Below are 20,845 nucleotides of genomic sequence, written 5' to 3'. Positions count from 1 at the left end.
TCCAAGTCTCAGAGATGTAGGGTAAAGGCAGTTAAGATGCAGTTTTTATAAGCTTTTTTTTTTTTAGTTTCTAGGGTTAAAATAAAAGAAATTAATTTTTTACACCCGTCCCCGTGTGCCCCAAAACCCAATTAGAAAGTTGTTGCCCTGTCTCTCCTGATGCCAAAAAAAAAAATTACACGCTTTTAAGTGCAATATTCACTGAGATATTAGAGGAAATTTTAGAGGAAAAAACAGCTCTATATGCAGAAAAATTGTTGTAACCACATTTAACGCTGTTTCCACCAACTTTCCTTCGTTTTTCAAATTTGAATATCTCAGTGAATATTGCACTTAGACACGTTGATTTTTTTTGGCATCAGGAGAGACAGGGCAACAACTATCTAATTGGATTCTGGAGGACAGGGTGTCAATATTAAAATGTTGACATTTTTATTTTAATAATTCTACAACCCCTTGCAACATCAGACGTGCCAACTTTTGAAATCCAGAAATCCGGAAATTCTGCCGAGGGGGGGGCACCCCCCCCCGACACTCATAGACTCGATCAAAAAAAAATTTTCGAAAAAAAAAATTTTTTTTTAATAAATTAAGAAAAAGTTACATCCCCCCCCCCCTCAAGGCAGGTTCTGCATTGCCCCTGAGAAGAATATAATTCCATGCCAGTCTTTCCATGCAGAATAGAGAAATCACATCTACATACTGTTTATAAAGTATGTGTTTTCTTTCGTGGATGCTATCATTGATTGATAATCTTGGGTATATGAATTCTTAAAGGCTTTATATTTAGCTGTATATAGCTTAAAGTTTTATATTTTCTTTCTGAAGATGTTTAATCGGAAGAAACGATTTAAAAAAATCCAAATTACAAAGCTGCGGACGAAAAAACGTGTTTACAGCATGGCTGTTAATGGAATACAATAACGATTATACAGGAATTTCGGCAACCAAGGGCTTCCCCCTGATAAATGATTGCCGATAAATGCTATGAAAACAAAGTCGCGTCTTTGCCAGTTGCTTAAATGCGGTCACAGAGACTTTTTCTTACGGCTGTCCTTTATGGGTGTTTTCCCTAACGACGATGGTAATTATTGATGCCACGACAACGTGAAAGCTCGCGTAAAATCTAATTTTCTGCGAAAATCCGGAGAAATTTTAACAAATCCGGAGAGCGGGAGGAAGGATGAAAAATCTGGAGTCTCCCGCTTAAATCGGGAGAGTTGGCAGGTCTGCAACATGAATGACATATTTGAGTACTACCCGTTATTTGGATACTTTTTTAATTGGAAATATGCCTCCAGGATCAACAGTTTGTCAGTAAAATACCATATGCCCCGTTACCTATGCACCCTTTATATGCACAAGATCAGGCCATGCAATGAAGAAAGTATTGGCCACAGGATTCACCTACCCATTATATTTCGGCTTTGAGTTCTTATTCTGGAAAAAACCCACCACCTACCAAAGTTCTTAGTACAATTGCTGTTCGAAACTATGCTAGCAGCAAATTTTGAGCAAGAAACTGATTTCTTTCGCAAGTATCACGCAGACTTTCGTCAAGAACTGATGTTTTTCCATTTGACTAAAAAATGCTCATCCATAAAAAAAGTTTAAAAACTCCCAAGCAAAGAATGCATAATAAAAAAAATGGCTTTAACCTATATTGGCCAATAAATTTCAATGATGACAAACAGTGAGACCTAAGACACTGGTGATATCAACGATGATGGTGACAATGAGAAATGAAAATGGCATTAAAATATATAAGGAAAGCATGTAGCTTGAAAAACCTTGTCGCCAATGAAAATTTTTGAAATAGACAAAGCAATCAGTTGGCGACAAAAAATAATTGCCAAATTTGGCACAACCCTGCTTGCAAAATCTTAGCTGGGAAGGTCAAACAAAAGACAAGGGAAAAAGTGAAAGCTCTGCTTCACAGTTAAGGCATCGGTGGGATTCGAACCCACGATCTCCCTATAAAAGGGCGCTTTAACCAACTCAGCCACAATACCAACAATTTATGAAGCAGAACAGAAACCTGGTGAGAGCAAGGAAACAAGTACGAGGTCAGAAAAAGCAATGTAAAATTTTGCAAAGTGAGATTAAACAGAAAAAAAGGAAAGATTGAAAAATAAATTAGATGAAGACAAAATAACAAATATGGCCTGAAGCCGACAGTCCCATTAATGGGAGTTAATCCCATTAGCATGTAAACTCAAGTTCAGATGCACTGGCAGGAGCTTGTAGACATTATGAAACAGTAGGCTGCTGCTTTCAAGTCTCATTTGACTTTATTTAACCTTTAACGATCAATGTTCCCGATTATGAACAGCAGTTTTAGGGCCCGTTTACACAAGTTAAGTGATTTAGTAGTTAATTAAATTTAAGTAGGAAAGTTTCTAAAAATTGTCCACACGTTAAGTGGATCTAGTAAATGTTGATTAGATGATTTTCATAGAAGGGCCACTGGTGCATGCACCTAGGTCTACTTAACCAAAGATATAATCAGGTTTTTCACTAAATCACTTACCGCATATACTCATGTACAAGATAAGCTTTTTTTGTTGAAAAATTTGTTAATTTAAAGAGGGGGGGATCCACTTGTGTACACTGGTCAGTTTTTATAAAGAAAATATCGACCCTCCTCCTCCCCATTTCATCAAACTAATCATAAAGCCATATCACTTCCGCATTGGCTAGCTTAAAGATCTGTGACATCATTACACTACTTCAGATGGTATTACTAATCAGTAGAGTGATTTTTGTATCCATATTCAAATACTGCAGAACCAATGATGTTAAAACCAAAGCAAAAGAATCGAAAATGTTGTTGGTGGACTTTACAGCTACTACGTGTGAGCATCAACTAGCCTTCAAAGATTATTCAAGGAATATATGAACCGAATGAATGATTTCTGAAGGTAAAGAAACAACAAAAAGCAGTACCTTAACGAATCCTGACATCGGTCTAGTGTGCCAGTGGGTTCATGAGGCGTGGAATTGTTTCCACCAAAATCATCCAATCCCTTAAAAAAGGTTGTATCAGCAACAAGATGGACAGAACTGAATATGGAACCCTCCTCTTCAAAAGTGATGACGGCGATGATAGCACAGTCGAAGATGGCACGTTTTATGATGACTCAGCTCGCTTCTTCGATGTAGAGCTTGGAAAATCAAAAGGAGAAAGTTTGAATCATTTTTCATTGTAACTTTTATTAAGCATGAAAATATAAGTTTCTTTCCCTCTAAAATGCGCTGATTTTGGGAGTCTACTCATACATGGGTTTCCAATTTATTGCAGTTTTGGTGGTTCTGAAGTGAAGGGACTGGCTTATACACAAATATATATATTAATCACTCGCCAACTAAACAGTGTGTAAAGTGCCCTTATCTGCATACATTTTAAAGTACTTGACAACTTAAAATTTAATTAACTACTAAATCCCTTAACATGTGTAAACAGGCCTTTATTAATTAGAAAAAAAAAATTTTCTTACATGAAAGCAAATGATTTTTTTCCCTGAACGTATGATTCCAAACTTAGTTTACAAAACAAATTTAATTGATTTTAACACATGCCAAAAATTTAAATTGTTTAAATTGCGTGTTTTTAAAGAATAAAATTTAATTTTTTTTGTTTCAGTTTCAATGTTTTTTATATGGACATGGGCAAATCTGGAAAAAATGAATTTTTGTTCCTCATGAATTTCATGGTTTCTAAACTGGTGATTTCCAATGTGGAACCTATTCAAGAACAAGTTTTTCTATTAAGGCTTGTGTGTGGAATTTTCAGTACTCCCATTTTTTAATACTAATTCAAATTTATACTTTTCAAACAATTTCTTGACAAATTCTTTCTTTCCTTTTTTAATTTTCTTTGGGAGAAATTTGACCAAGTGTTTTTAATGCTTTAAGTTCCACGGACAGTTTGTGTGAGTAAGATGAAGTCCACAGATCCCTTATGCCATTAAAATGAAGTCCACGGACACCTTGTGTCAACGAAATAAAGGCCATGGACCTTTATAAAATAATATTCTGTATATAGCAATGTAAAAACTAGTTTTTTCCTCTAAGCTCATGGTTCCACAAGATGCCTCCTGGTCAAGAGAATCACTGCTTTTGACCAAATAAATGACCATTTCGACTCATTCAACATGAGAGTCTACTTTTTGAATAACAAGTAACAGGGAAAAGGTCGGGGGCAAAGCTCCAGAGTGGCAAAATTTAGGAATGCAAAGCCCCTGATTGCAAAGGATGCAAAGCAAAAAAAGTTTTTATATTAAAAAAACCACTTTGTTATGAAACTATGAAGTTCCTTGGAGAAGGAGGTCCAGTGTCCCCTTAATGCATGGGGCCTCAAGTGCAAAGGGGCCTCATAAAAATGAGAAATGGTTCAAATTTTCGAGAGTAAGCATGTTAATTGGTAGGCAGTCATTTCTAGTCAGGGGAAGGGGCCTCAGAAAAATCACTTTGCCCAGGATCCCAGGATGCTTTTAAGACGGCCCTGGAAGAATCCTCTCCTGACAAAACTTCTAATTACAGCCCTGACGGGGGACATAAGGATTTCAGAAACCCTTAGGTGGGGTATGGGCCATGCCCCCCGCAAGGTTGGGACTGGTAGGGCCCGGGACTATTGTCATAATTTTTTTCACGCTATAAATCAACTACAGAGGGGCCGCAAAGCCTAGGGGTCCTGCTCCAGGATGGGGGTGGCCATGATCAAAATGGCCTAAAAAGGTTGGGAAACACTGATCTAAACAGAAGGATCAGAGGGGGAAATAAAAGGAAAAAAATTGAGAAAATCAATTCAAATCTTAATTCAGCCGCTGGAAGTTTAGGTATTTCACCACATAAACTAAAAGAAATTAAATTTTATGGGAATAACTTAAATTAGATAAATAAATAGATTATATAAAAGCCTCACAGAGTAGGCCTAAAATATTTTCAAACAGAAATTTTGATTCTGTGCCCGAAACTTCATAAGAATTGATGCGCGACATGAAAAATATTTTACGAATAGAAATTAAACAATCTAAAGAACAATCAAATTGAAAAACGCTGTATTACAATCACGGATGAAGTATTTCATCCACATGCCAGTGGAATAAATTCAATCCAGTTTTGTTTTATTTCCTCTCATCACTGTAACCCTTTACAAACCTACGTTTTTTTTTCCTCCCTATTTTTTCTATACTCCTGTTACTGCTTTTTTTTCCTCACGGATGTATCTTTTATATGTAAGAATGAAAGAGAACATGTATGTTGAGGGTGAAGAGAGAAAAATCTACTGTTATACTTCTCTGATCTATTATACTGTTTTCATTTTCTATTTTTTTCCTCCTTTTTCTTCTTTCTCCTTCTTCCTTTTTCTAACATCCAATTAGGTTAGGACAACATTGCCAGATTTATCATGATTTTTCAAACGGAGATCATCCAAATTTTTTGCCAAAAGCTTGTACGTGAAAATGGTTAATAACCACAGAAAGAGAATTTTAGGAGTCAATACCAATTTTTCAGTCGATCTGGCACTTGTCAAGCCCTGACTAAGTAGTTCAGATTCTAAAATTTACTGTTGTTGTAATGATGTATCCTATATCATCAGAAAACAAAGTAAAATGAAACAATTTCTTCACCACACGCAATTCAATTACCTTCAATAAATTATTTTTACATTTTACAATCATAAAGATAATTTCCATATTGATTGACAAAATTCACCCGAAAACCTTTCTGAACAAGAAACTAAATAGATTTTCATCTTCCAGTGATATTTTGTCCAGGCTGGTCACTATGGCACATTTTTATAGGTCCCAACTAGAGTTATCGACAGTGTTAGTCACACAGCAGACGAACTAACAGAAAACCAATTCTTGAGCTCACCCAGCATCCAAGTACACGATACCATTTATGGAATTTTGGTTAGAAATCATCACGATAGAAACATCTAGCAGCAAACATGAAGTTATACAACATTGATATTTCCCTCAATCGAAGTTGCCTTATCGTGTATCACGACATCGCGATAATCATCGCACCTTAGACAAATGACAGACATTTGTATATTCTAGTGATGTCTCTGCAATAAGTTCTTTGTAGATAATATTAATGATCACATTTTTAAAATGACTCAAACTAGTGCTGTTAAAGGTTAAGTACTTTAATGGTTAATGTACCTCTGCACAATCGTTGAAACAACTAACTCATTTTTAAACAAAACTGAATTTCAAGTGAGAGATAACATTAATTAAACCCACTACTTGCACGAGAGAAATTTATAGAGCCAGATATATGACCCAAGCTATGTCTCGTGGAAGATACAAGTACATTACCCAGAGGGGTTGGGTCACGCTGGCGAGAACTGCGTGCGCAGGGTCAAAAGGAGTGAATGCCAAGCCTTTAGCGTCCCCACTTCTCAATCTTTACAATTGGGGCTTCAGGCCTCACGGCCTGAACACCCTATCTGCCACTGTCCTTAAAGGAACCTGTAGCCCTCCTACCCAAGGCAAGCCCATGAGTGCAAACACCAGCCAGAGGCACCCTCGGTCACCCCCCCCCCCCAGCGATCCGTGTCCGCAATTTCCCAGGTCGCTTTATTTACATTATATGCATTCAGATCACAGTATCTGTTCGGAGCCGCTTGAGGATTGCCTCTAAGGGGCGCTGCTTTCTAGTACTTGTATTCTGCCTCGCAACTGTTGGCTGGTTAGCTCTGGTGAGCCCAGGTGTTGGGCCACACAAGAGAAACTGGTTTTGTTTTTGGCCTAGATGGATTGCTCATCAACTCCATCTTCAAACGGATATATATCATGACAGAAACAGGTGAATTAATATGCAATCTCAGTAGTTCAAATTAGATTTGAGATTTGAACTACTACTCAATTTGAGACAATTGAGAGATTTTGTTAAGGTTATGAATAAGGTTATTTTGTTTTCAGGTTATGAAAAATAGCAAAAATTATTTTGAAGATTTTAACTTTTACAGTAGATTTACTGAAGTCTAGATAACTGGTTTGTGATTTATAACTGTTCATATCATGAAATAATGAAATGAAATTTGTAAATCAACCGCAAAAGTCTGCCAAACGCTGATGATAGAAACATAGAAATATTTATGATACTTAATCATTTTAAAACCAGATACCAAGATGACTCATTGAAGAGAAGGCAGCTAATTTATTGGTAATTTTAGATGGAATGGATTTTGGAATAAATAAAGTAATCTACTTATTTATAAACAAAATACAGTGATACCACGGCTAACAAAAATATTTCATTTCCAAAATAATGTTCATTAGCCAAAACACGATTTTCCATAGAGAATCGTTTAATTCATTCTAAAAACTGCCCAAAATTTCAAAGTAATTTTCTTAAAACACTTAAGAAACACAGTAAAAATGACAAATACTGACCAAAGGCTGAGATAAATAACTTCAAAATTGGATGGCAAATTTAAAGGAAGATCAAAACTGAACATGTTTTTATTCTACACTATGTCAGAGAATGACAAATCCCAAGTGCCAGGTCCCCATAGCCGTTAAAAAATTGACATTGGGGACACCTATTTCTCTCTATATATATGTTATTACTAGCACTGGCAAAAGAAATAAGATTGGCTCCTAAAATATTTGGTTGGTGCCTAGATGTTTCTCAAATTTGTCCCGCCCTGTACTATGCAGCTGGGTTCCTGAGCCATAGTAAAAAAGTGAGAGAGATGCAGCACCAGCACTAGCCATGAGGTGATGAGGCAGCATGTTTACAGGGGGCACATATTTTATGAGACTTTTTATGACAGTCTTTTCACTCCCGCAGATATTTACACATTGGAATAATTTTGAAAGGAAAGCGCGGGTAGGTAAATAAGCACAAGTTAATAAATGCTTTTTAAATGCTATTCAATGCTCAATTGATCTCAATATACCTCCTTTTCTGCACTTCCAAAAAGTACCGCCAGTCTCTACAGATAAGTCAGACCAAATCTTTTCTGGTTGCCTCCATCCTTCAGTAAGGTTCAAAATTGTTTAAGTAATGGGAGCATCTGGTTCTTCGGGTTCAGGTCTCTGATTACATTGATAATTGCTGTCCTTTGAATTTTTCTTAAAATTATTCTAGAATAATTAAGAAGCTGCTGATAAACGGCAAGCGAGCCACAGGTGGTAAAAGTTTGAGAACTACTGCCCTAAATTATCATTGTGACCCACCACTACCCAGGGAGCCACTGTATCAATGTAGAGAACGTGAAGAAAACTTTTTCCAGATAATTATATCTAAAGGGCAGCAAAATTTCTAGCACCACCCCTGGTGAGGTGCAATATGTGATATAGTCAGCTCATTTCTCTCACTCACATGCATATGGAAAAAATATGTTCCTAGAATGCCTAGGCTGTACAGTTCCAGCAGATGCACGGGTGTAAGATATATACGTTCTCTTTTCTTCCACTTATCTCCTGCATATGGGCTCTAGCTGGATAGTTAAAAGTCTTACAGCATACACTGAAACCATTCAAGTAGGAGACTTTCTTTTTTTCAAAAGTATTGTCTCAGTTTAATAATTCATTTTACATAAAATGGCTCGAAATCTTTCTGAAAGAGAAAAAGGTATCTGGGAAGTGATTCAGAAATGGAAATAAATTAGTCTGGCTCGAGTGACACACACAGTTGCCCACTTTCTCACAAAGTTCCTGTCTATAATGCACCATTTTTCGATATACACATTTCTCTAGGATTTCCTTGATCGTTCTCTGACAATAGCAACAAAGTCAAACACAAAAATGCAATAAAACGGAAAAATATTTTAAAATAATGCTTGAGTAAGAGAAAAAATACAGTTCACAGACCTTTATGATGTTGCTCCTCAGATCAATTGTTCCTCACAGAAATAAGCAGGTTGGCCGACCACCAAGCTTCAAATATCCTAGATACCAGAGATGGTCTGCAGCACATTTCAACTAAAAAAGAAAAAATCAATTTAAAACATAAAAAAGAGAAACAACACTGTCTTTACGGGTAATGCATCATAGCAGAAGAGGGGGGGAACTCCCAGCAATGCCTACTTATACAGGGTGCACAGGTAACACCACACACAGCATTTTACTGGCGAACCATTTGATCCTAGACATACTTGAAATTAGAAAAGTATCAAAATAACATGTAGAACTCAGATAAGTCTTTCATGTTACAAGGAGGTGTATAGTTATTAAAATAAAAATGCTAAATTTTTACACGGACACCCCTGTGCCCAAAAACCCAATTACAAAGTTTCTCAGTCTCTCTTCAGGCCAACAAAAAAATTCTTATGTTTCCAAGTGGATTATTAATATTCGCTGAGATATTTGAATTTGAAAAATAGAGGAAAGTTGGGGTAAACTGTTTGCCCCACATTTAATGCAGTTTTCCCCCAAGTTTCCTCAATTTTTCGAATTCAAATATCTCAGCGAATATTGCACTTAAAAATGCCAAATTTTTATTGTTGGCATTAGGAGACACAGGGCAACGACTTCTTAATTTGGGTTTTTGGGCACTGGGTGTCTAACAACTTATATCCAAAGGACAAAAACTTGCACTTGGCCAAAAACTCATTCCATTTTAACAAGTTTCTTAATCTAAAAATAGACTAAATATGCCTTCCGTTTCTGCTTTAGACAGTTTGTCTTAAAGAGGATTGCAAATAATTGAAAAAACATTAATTATACACAACTTTTTCTGTTATTAATATTTGTTTATATTTGTCTTAACAGGTTATTAAAATATCAATAAGGTCTCAAAGTATCCACGAAAAGAAACCATGGTCCAAAAGTGGTCATGGGCAAAAAAGTTGGAACCCCTATCTACATGGCATCATAGGTGCCGGAACCTAAGGGCCGAAGACATTTGAGCACACCCCAGTAAATTTTGTAAGAGGGCTGCCCCCCCCAATAATTTCAGAAAAACAATGCAATACACCCTCCCTCTCCTGCATACGAGCTTTAGTCATGCATATATGGGACAACCAGCAACTTTCAGCCCCTCCCAATCTTCATGTCGATGCCTCTGCATGGCAGGTCACCTTCTACAGTATGGACTAGTTTTTTTATCTTGCTCACGCTAACTCTGCCGCCACATCTATACCCAAGACAATAACATTCGGGAAGACTGCAAATAACACTGTGCGAGTATAATGGTTAAATAATCATGTATTTTTCAATTTTTCAGCAGTTTATGTAAAAAAAATAAAGAATGTGATACACTTGTTACAAGAAACACACGAATTTCACAAAAAATCACTTTTTCTCTTTCTCTGAAAATTTGCGGCCCCTCTGAATTTGCCACCCTGGGCTATAGCTTGCTTAGTGGCCCAATAAATATAACATTGCCTACAGGGCTGGCTTGTGGGAAAAGATTGAAGGTGCACACCCCTGTGGGGAATTATGAGGCATACGAAGTTTACCTCAAAAAGTTGAAATGTTGATTTAATGTCTTATAAATTAGTATTTTATATAAAGGGAACATTCCTACTTTTACTAAATTTACAGAAGTAAAACGTATTCCTCCTGGAATACATTTGCTTTACAAAAGTGGAAAATAGCCCAATAGGTAGCATGAGGGAGTGGAATAAACATATTTAAAATGTCAACGTAAATAATTTGGAAACGTAAACGTTTACGTTGATAACATAATTTGGAAATGCATATGTAAAATGTCCACATTTGAATTTTGAAAACTAGTGGAAATGATACCTTTTGATTAAAATTTGAGCTGGTGAAGACTGAAAAATTAGAATTTTTTACATCACTTGTTGATTTCAGGTTTTAACTAGCCCAGGAAAGTATGATCACTGCCCTATCATCATTAGCATATGACACATGATCATTCTACAGTGAAACCTCCCATATCTGACACCACTGACGGACAATTTTAAATTACATTGACAGGATTCAATGTATCTTACTATCCATTAACACACTTCTCATTATAGGAAAGATTTCCAGTTCCATGGGTGTCCATTATCGGGAGATGAAAAATATTGAAGTGTATGAAAGAGGCAGATATGTTCCCTTTCGATAGAAATGACAAACTTTGCATTGTAATTTCTACCAAGAATATTCCTGTTTAAATAATTCCAGTTGCATAAATTTGACAGAGCTTATCCCAAATATTCATAAACTGCTAAAAAGTGTATCTCAGAAAGAAAATGGAAACGTTCCCTTTTGAAAATAAGCTCCTCGTTTGAAGGTGAAATATTTAGAAACAAGTTCTCTAAATCTTTCTGGCTCTTGAGGAGTAGCATCCCGGTCCAGAGTGTATGTAAGGGTGTAGTGGAGGAGAGTGAAAGGAAAATTCCACGTGGTTTATTATGTCTTCTCTGCACTTAGAAAAATCATGCGGTTTTACTTTTTTTTTCTTATCTTGCCCAGTTTTCGGCATAATTTTGAAGTTTTATCACTAATCTTTTTAAGTACAGTTTTATGTAATTAATCAATTGGCTTATAAATAATGCCACGCTTTATTAAACTCTCAATTAAATTAGAAACTGCTAACTGTATCTTAATTTATTTTTGAATTACCTTGAATAATATTTAGTAGCAAGCTTTTCAATGTAAGCTTGACTAAAGTAAAATGAACAAAGCAAACATGAACTCAGACCATGAACGCTGAAAGTGGTCTATTGCTTGGAAAGCAAAATAATCCATTGATGATTCATGCCAGTGCCACCAAAGAAAGGTTGGTAACTGAGCACAATCACTGCATAAAAACTATGGTTTTCAAGACAGATTCCTACAAAAATAATAGAACTGAAATCTTTAAATACAGATTTCTGAATTTTCAGCAAAAAAATTATAGAAACTAAAAAAATTAAAATCATATATTTAAAAGGAGGCTAAAATTTGAATGTAAGTTGTATTGGAAAAAACGACTATCTGATAGTTGTGGAAATTGAATTTTTCTGCTATACACATACTTTATTTGCCCCTACAATTGGTGGATTGGTCTGTGAAAAGGTAGATAACATCTGATGGGGGAAAATTGAAAAACATGCAAAAAATTAAACATCTCAATGCAACGTTGTTAATCTTTCATTCATCAGGCAAAATGAAGCTGTTTCCTGCATTTGGATCTGTGGTGCAGGAAAATTTGAAAAAAAAATATTCAAGTGACTAAAAACTAAAAATAGACACTCTGTGAAACTCCTATATAATGATACTAAAAGAACAGGAAGAACGCATCATTATAGATGGACTATATCAACATACACTATAGAAAAGTGGATTGGGACCCGAGATTAATAACGTTATATAGGCGATTGATATAGAGGGCATCATGTAGAATTTTTAGTGTATTTTGGAAAAGGTTGATTCTGTGTGTTAAGTTTGAGGAGCGAGAGATTTTCTTTTGATATAGACGTGATGTAGCAATAAATTTATGATAAAATAATTAGAATAAATAAAATATCAATGCAATTAATTACAACAATCATATGTTTTGAAGTTAATTACCTGTGTCTGAGAATGAATATTTGTTTTGGTGACCCCAAAAATTTCTCGCCATGAGCTGCTACTGATTGTCTATATACATGGGAAGCTAACTGGGCTCTAGATCAAGGACCTGAAGATATATTTTGCATTCTCAATATTGTTTTTTAGTTAATCATTTTTCAGTAATATAAGGTAGTCTCAGTCCTGTTACTTCAGATCATGGGGAATGTAAGATATGTGAATTTACCATTAAGAAAAATCCTAAGCACAATTGAAATAGCAACAGGTAAAAATCTAATGATTTAATTTAAAACAAAAAATAATGTGATGCCACCTTGCAGTTGAGTGATTACCACACTAACCTTTGACTGTGTAGGTCTAGATTCGGATTGCAGCAAAGGGTATGGTAGTTTCTATCCAGTCATTCAGACTCTGCTGTAAACTACATGCCTTAATCCAGAAGCTCCTATATCACAAAGGAAAAAAAAATAAGAAAAATCAAACCATAAAAAATTAGTTACAATGACGACAGTGAATATTCTCAACCATTATATATATATATATACAGGCTGATTATAAAAAAACTATCCCGACATATGGGCCCCTAACTATCATACCATTCACAGAAACTGAATGAAATTTTGGCATAAGGTATTTTGATGCATGCGCTCAAGAATGATATGGAAAACAGTGTCACTCTAACAGTTACGGTTACAGTGAGAAAGTTTCGAAAATATCAAATGGCAACACCTAGTTTTTTGTATTGGAATGTGATCTCCATTGTGAAAAACCCTAAATAGCGTTCGAACGGCAACTGTAGCATGAAAATCACCGGCGGTAGATAGGCTAAAAGTGAGAACAACCAATAAGGACAGAGAAGCAGCATAAAATAAAGCATTTTATTGTGTTTCACAAATTTTCCACATGACCTTGTGGAGGACTAATCAGGCTGGGATCTCAGCCGAAGAAACGGTGTGACAAATGAAACGAACATAAATGCTCTGGTGCACGGTAAAGTCCTTTTTACTTTTTCCTTGCCTAGCTCCGGGGATTTTCGTGCTACAGGTGCCATTCCAACGCTGTTTAGTGTTTTTCAGTATGGAGATCGCATTCCAATACAAAAAACTTGGTGTTGCCATTTGATATTTTCGAAATTTTCTCACTGTAACCGTAACTGTTAGAGTGACACTGTTGTTTTCCATATCATTCTTGAGCGCATACCTCAAAATACCTTATGCCAAAATTTCATTCAGTTTCTGTGAATGGTATGATAGTTAGGGGCCCATATGTCGGGATAGTTTTTTTATAATCACCCCGTATATAAAATTGGGTTTTTTTACTACTTGCTAGCGAATTTAACAATGATCAAGGATGAATGGCTAAGTATCCCATTTTTGTTACAATAGTAAAAAGTTAGCGATGTGACGACTTGATACTGTTTGGCTTTGAAAATCATAAAAAAAACCTTTATCTCCTCCCATGGAATTCATGCATGCTAGGAAGTGTTGCACAAAAACCAAAAATGTCCTTAAAATATTTATTTTTTGTTTGGGTGTCATGTTACATGTCAAGGCTCTGATGTCTTTAGATGCAAAAATAGTGTTTTGAATCTGCTCTCTGTGGAGACACTTCTAAATAAGAAACCAGCTCATATTCATGGCTTGAAATAGTAAAACCAACTTCAACTGATCAACCATTATACCACTTGCAGGGATTAAAAACCCAGATTCTGTGAAGAGACACTGCAGATATAAACGACTAGTGTGTAGGGGAGGTTCTTACCAAGTACAGGGGAAAAAGCAATTATCACAGGGATATTAAGTTTTAGTCATGAATAACTGGAAAGGCTAAACAAAAGACAAGGGAAAAAGTAAAAGCTCTACTTCATAGTGAAGGCATTGGTGGGGTTCGAACCCACGATCTCCCTATAGGGTGCTATAACCAACTCAGCTACGATACCAACAATTTATGAAACAGAACAGAAATCTGGTGAGAGCAAGAAAACAAGTACAAGGTCAGAAAAAAGAACTACAAAATTTCATAAAATGAAATTAAAAAGAAAAAAGTGAAATGGAAGTATAGGTGCCAAGACTTTAAATTCCATAGAAGTTGCAACCCAACAAAACAATGTACAGGGAGAAAAGTTTTTTTTGCACTCAACTGTTTTTTGCATCCTTCTTTTCCTACCGCTGTAAATAATCCAACCAAAATATAATGGGAAATAATCAAATGTGCATTTCAGCCCCATACATGCTTCATATCAATTGAACGGAAGACACATTTTTACTAACCATTTAAAAAATCATGAACATGGGAAATGAAATCTACTAGAAAAATAAATTCCGCTGGGTTTAAAATTTTTTCATGTACAGACTTTTGGCAAGAGATTTGGATGATCTCTTTTTGGCATATTGGCAATAAAATTGGTTGACTTGTTCACACATTTTAGAAAAAATAAAGAAGAGAAAAACAGTATAGTAAATAACAGAGGGATTACAATAGATTTCCCTTTCACCTTCAACTGTATATAGCAGAAAGATATACATTATATGTGGGGGGAAATCAGACAGGAATATAGAAAGAACTTTGATTTATCGGGTTACAATGAACCTTCATAACGATGAGAGAAGAAAGAAAGCAGAGAACTGGGGCTGAACTTTCCCCTTGTCCTTAAACACCGCTCCTTGTCCTTAACTAAGGAGCTGCGCTATGGATAGCGTGGAGGACAATATCCCAAGATGCACTCTCCCCTTCTCCTTAGGATCATGTGACGGGTTACGGAGATAAAACCGGTCTTTCGGTTCGTTCAATTCGTCCTTTGACCAATCAACGTAGAGCAAAAATTTTACAACTACTTCTAAGTATCAAAGAACAACATTTCTTCTACATCAATGGCAGCAATTACTTTATTAACATTATTTTCGCGCATATTTTTTCCCTCACTCATTTTTTTTTTACATTAGCATGCGCATTTGCTCTTACTTTTATATGTATTAATTTGTACGTTTTATCTGAATATGTAGGTTTTTTTTTATTAAATATCTTAAATTGCAACAATTTTTTTTTCTGAAAATTATATATTTTTTATTTTCTTTAAATTTTAACCAGGTTATGTAAGAAAAATTAAATTTATGCCACGGAAATACCTAAATTTTTAAATTATTCAATTTTTTTTTATAAAATTTTTTTAATAGAGAGATTGTTAGGGTAAATAGCTCAATTACTTGGATTTTTTTAATACCAGAATGCTGAGTTTCTTTTATGATGCAAAAACCTTAGAGGCGGCATGAGGTAATTAATAAAAGGGTGTAATAAGGGAGAGCTATGATATATCTCCTGTAAGGCCGGTATTACACTATAAATGTTTGATAAAATTCCTCTTATATAAAACTAAAAAATCCAAAAAATAAAGCTCATAGGTTACATTCGAGCAAAGCAAATGAAACCAATATGCTTATTGGTTGAGTTTTTCGTGTTTTATATAAAATGACTTTGATAAAACTTGAAAAATGCAACCAATAGTCCCATTGGTTGTATTTTTGAAGTTTTGTAATATATATTTTATAGTGTGATTCCGGCCTAAAGTAAAATCCCAAGGGAATCAACAATATACCTAAATAATATTGATAAAAAAAAGTTACATAGATGCTTCATGGCATAACCTAGAGGTTGATGCATTTGCTATGCTCAATGACAGGGGGAAGATATGTTAAACATTTTCCAAGTCTATGAATTTAATGTCAATGTTAGAGATATATTCAGACTTACTTGTCATATTCCTAAACAAATGCCAAGTACATTGGATCCCACTTAATAGGTTTATCAATTAGAGCCCTTGTAATATTCAGTTGGGAAAAAACTATATTCTTTGGTGAGTGATCTCTCACTCAGGGAAATGTATTTTGCAGCGATTTCTTAGGAAGAATCCCACTGTACTGCAACATAGCAAACAAGTTATCAACTATAATTACATATGATATAATATAGTATTTGCGCACAGGTTATTAGAATAAGGTTATGAATTTTCTATCCAACTGATTCTCATTCCAAATTCACTACAACAAAAAAAACTGCAATAATGTAACATCCACACATTTACTGCTCATGAATAAATTTATTAGATACATGTGTGCACAGTATTATCAAAAGCATTTCACATGCACAATTGCACATACATGATCGCGCTGTATATGAATATAGGCCTACGTGCTGATCAATAAACTTGTTGAAAATGAACAACTTCAGCACTGATAGGTCATCACTTGTCACTTCATTCAACAATTTAACCTGAGGGGGAGGGGTGTAAATTCATTAAAAAATTAATGAATATTGTGAACTTTGTGTGTGTGTGTGTCATAAAAATATAATTGAAAATGAAAAAGGTTCAACTTGCTTGAGAAATTAATGGATTAAATTCATCTGTACACTTCATGAGCACCAAGTTCTAGGTCGTCAACAAGAATGTAATGTCTTCCTTTTTATAACTCTCATTTCAGCAAATAACCTAAAAAACATTTTATAAATACTTATCAATAATATTTCAATGTATCCACAGTGATGGAACACTACTAGTACTACCACTTATCCATACATGCACTTTGCACACATTTTCCTAATACACAATTTCCAGAAATTGTTCATTTGTTTGAAAAATTTTACAAAATTTCTCACTTGTTTCAATAATTGTTTTTTCCAACGTTTATTCAACAATTGACTATGTATCAAAGATTCTTTCACATCTTTGGATAGGGTGAATGATTTCCGAAACTTTTGAGCAGGAGATGTTTGGGAAAGCTAGGCCAACCTCAGTTTAAATGAGAAAGAGCAAGTTTTTGCTTATTTTGGACAATTGTACTGCTCATTCAGGAATAAAAGATCTCCCGGCAGTCAAAATATGCTTTTTCTGCCTAATTCAAGAAATTTACAATAAAGAAAATTTTCATAGAAAATTGCAGATCAAATGATTTTATGAATTTGTAGATAATATAATGGGGAATATTTTAACTATATACGGGTACATATACATACACAAAGTTTTTAAAAATCATTGAAGGTGAGGTAAAATAAGACCTTGCTAATTGGACACCTACTTAAGTGGACATTTTTCTCGACCCTATATATAAGTTATACATATTTCTCTAGGGAATTTATCATGATTGGCATGTCTTGGAATGCGTTATGTACAAACACGTATGAATAATATTTTTGTGCCCCTAGCAACTAAAAACTAAAATTCCTAAACTGGAATGCATTGGCCATATTCAGAAGATTGTTGGTGCATGTTTGAGTTGACTCAAGAAAACCATGGAAAGGACTGAGTGGTAAAGGAAAATTAACTGATTAATTTATTGATAAACTACAAAATTACTATGGTATTGCTATTCGTAGCAATTTGGGAAATTTAAATAATATGCAGTCTGCAGTTACAGCTGCATTTTTTCATTGTTGTTGCAGTGATAAGAACATGCATGTACAATGCCAAAGAGGACCCGACAGTTGGTGTAAGCATCATAAAGCTGCACACGAATGACCAAAAAATACTTCCAACGACAACATAAATATAATAAAGCCAACATACTTGAGTCTGTGCACAATCCCTGTTTCAAAGTGCTTGCACGGTATGATGCAGAGCTCCAACAAAATCTTCAAGTGTGATTTGGATAATTTAGCATAAGGGCACTTTTATCGAACTGCAAACAATTCTGTTGGAGACCCACATTGCAATTCTGATTTTTAATTCTGGCAATGTAAGCATATTGCCAGTACTTGAAAACCTAGGAATCCCAGTTGATGAAGAACTAGAGACTATTTACTCTGGGTTGGATGATGAGCGTGTGAGATGTTTGAGATACCATGTAGCACTGATGGCAAAAATAACCAGAAAAAAAAAGGAGCAAGAAAGAGAAATTTGAAACGAAGGAAGGTCTGATGTATGAATGTGAAGAATTCTGAATGTTAAAAGTGCGTAGGTGAAACTATTTTTTTAATGAAATCTTGATGCATTTTCTGAGAAACTGCAATTTACATTATTTTTATCTGCGCCAAACCTGATCTTTACAAAACTTTACAAGATATCTTTTTTTTTTTTTCAGTGGGTGCTATATGGCTACGACAATGCAATGAACTAGGATCTAAGGAATAGATTTGAAACTTTGATGATTTACATGATTTTGAATTCAAAATATTAAGTTTTTTAAACGAGAAATATAGTTTTTTCACGTAAACAGCCAAATCTCAAAAATTTTTCATAGTATTTCAAAACTTCTAGTTCATCACACAGAACAATATTATAGCAACATTCTGTGTGAAAAACAAGTTGATATAAGCAGTATTTCATGTACATTGTTTTGCAAAAACACTGAAATTATATTTAGACATATAATTGGCAATATACATTTTTCATGTCAAAATATTCATGAAGAAACATTTAGTTTCTTAATTTTATTCCACATTCAAACTAAAAACGCATGCATTTCACCCAAAATGACAAACGTACCCGCACGTATTCAGTTGTCTAAATGCATGCTTCTCAAATAAAATACGCCTAAACATTATTCCACGAACTAAATTACACTTAACATGACAATGTTATTTCCTATGTGATTTCAATGTTACAAAATTATAAATGGTCAGAGATATAGGAAAATTTCAACTAAAATGTTCCAAAATCAGACTTGTAGGATTTTTGCAAATTTCTTCAAAGATCTCTGGTTGCCATCTCTTCAATAATGCTTCAAACTCTCAATACTCTGTAGTACAAAAATATTAACATTAATACCATTGAAACTGAATTTTTACTCATAAAAATTAATTACTCATGCAATACATTAATAAAGTGCTTAATAAGCTATGTAATACATGCAACCATTAAAAAAATTCAAAATCGTGATACAAGTAGAACCTGCAGCAATTAAGGAAAGTATGCGAATTAAATATAGAATTTAGCACCCCTTTTGCATTCAATTAAAAAATACATTTTAAACAAAAATATGCAGTGGGGTCCGAATGGGTGGCATGTAGTTTTTTTAGGATGCATAATATTTTTAAGCGTTTTTGCACATTGCAAGTGTATGTATCACGTTTGCATGTCAACTTTTACCCCCAAAATATACCCTTGGCATTTTCATAAGGCTTAGAGAGCCTTGAGATTATTTACGTCATTAGGACGGCTCGAAAATAAACATTAATAAGACAAATATAAGATGTAGCATTATCGATAGGCCAAACATAATATATTGTTACTGTAATACATGTTATTCCTATTATGAGGAAATTTATTATTTACGATTATATATAGCTTATATACATAGGTAATCTTGCGATCAGCAGGATTTCTTTTTCTCCCGAAAACCTCGACTTATTTAATGCTCATTAACATGCAAAGTGCATGAAATTTCATGTTAAGAAAAAAAATTTGGTTTCATCACGTTACCTTCCGCTCAAAAACAGCAAGTCTTGTCTTCATCTCGACTTTAACTCCTCGCATGGCTGCCTTACTGTACTTTTTCATTAACCTAAATCCCTTTCAGCATCTTAAATGCATATATCAAGCAGTAATAGAATCGGAAAACACGAAAATAATTTTTTGAATTGTCGATATCTTCCATCGAGTAAGGATAAGGATGCCTTTGTAACGGCTATCACCGCAACACCGGTGCCTGTTCTTATCGTAGTTAACTTCTTTTGCTATGCCACTGCATCAGCAGTGCTCTCGTCTTATGTTTAGACAGAGTCTAAAAGCAACACGTCCATCTACATCTGGAGGCTCGTGTAGGTACATTTGGCAGCGTGACAATTCAGGACAGTGTAATAGGATGTGTTCTATGGTTTCCTCGTTCATCCTGCAGAGAGGGCATTTAGCGTCCATGTTCACAGTGAACTTAGCAAGACGGTGGTTTGTCTCCAGTGAGCGAGTTCGAGCTTTGATGAAGAGTGTTGATGGAAGAGATCCATCATACGCGCTCTCCCAGGAATAGGCTAACTTCCTGCAATAGTAGTTCAATGATGATTTCTTTAGTACTTCTTGCCTCCACAATTCGTGGGCCTTCTTGCGAATCGATGTTTTAATTGCTCGACCTGGTCGCTGGATGCTTTGTAGCACTGGCGTGTTAAGATACTTTTTACCGAGGAAGTTGGTCCTACGCCACCAGGATGTACTTTGGAGGCAACAGAAAGAGTAGATGAAGAGTTTTTTCACCACTATACGATCATCCAGTGACCAAAGTCGGGCGACGTATGATAGTTTTGATCTTGCTTCCCTTGCTTCAAAGGTGGAGATACCAACTTCACCCTGAATTGCGCACGTTGCTGCGAGTGAGGTCGCTCCGAGGGCGAATCTACAAACCGAGGTCTGAGCAGCTTCCAGAGTCCTTCTGGTTGTTTGGTCCAAGCCCAGA

General features: G+C 35.1%; 1 protein-coding gene across 1 annotated transcript in view; it reads right to left on the bottom strand.

The window, feature by feature from the left end:
• Window positions 1-16,224, bottom strand: part of LOC149072519 (bifunctional lysine-specific demethylase and histidyl-hydroxylase NO66-like) — a 42,993-nt gene extending 26,769 nt beyond the window's left edge. Inside the window, exon 1 of the mRNA XM_089247225.1 lies at window positions 16,218-16,224. Coding sequence (XP_089103351.1) covers window positions 16,218-16,224 — 7 coding nt within the window. The remainder of the gene's footprint in view (window positions 1-16,217) is intronic.
• Between the last annotated feature and the right edge of the window lie 4,621 nt (window positions 16,225-20,845).

This window comes from Pholcus phalangioides, unplaced genomic scaffold (assembly GCF_987345545.1).
Source record: "Pholcus phalangioides strain wild (caught in Gottingen) unplaced genomic scaffold, Ppha-v1.0 ptg000017l_1, whole genome shotgun sequence".
Classification (NCBI taxonomy): domain Eukaryota; kingdom Metazoa; phylum Arthropoda; class Arachnida; order Araneae; family Pholcidae; genus Pholcus; species Pholcus phalangioides.
This window is presented reverse-complemented; position numbering and strand designations above follow the sequence as displayed.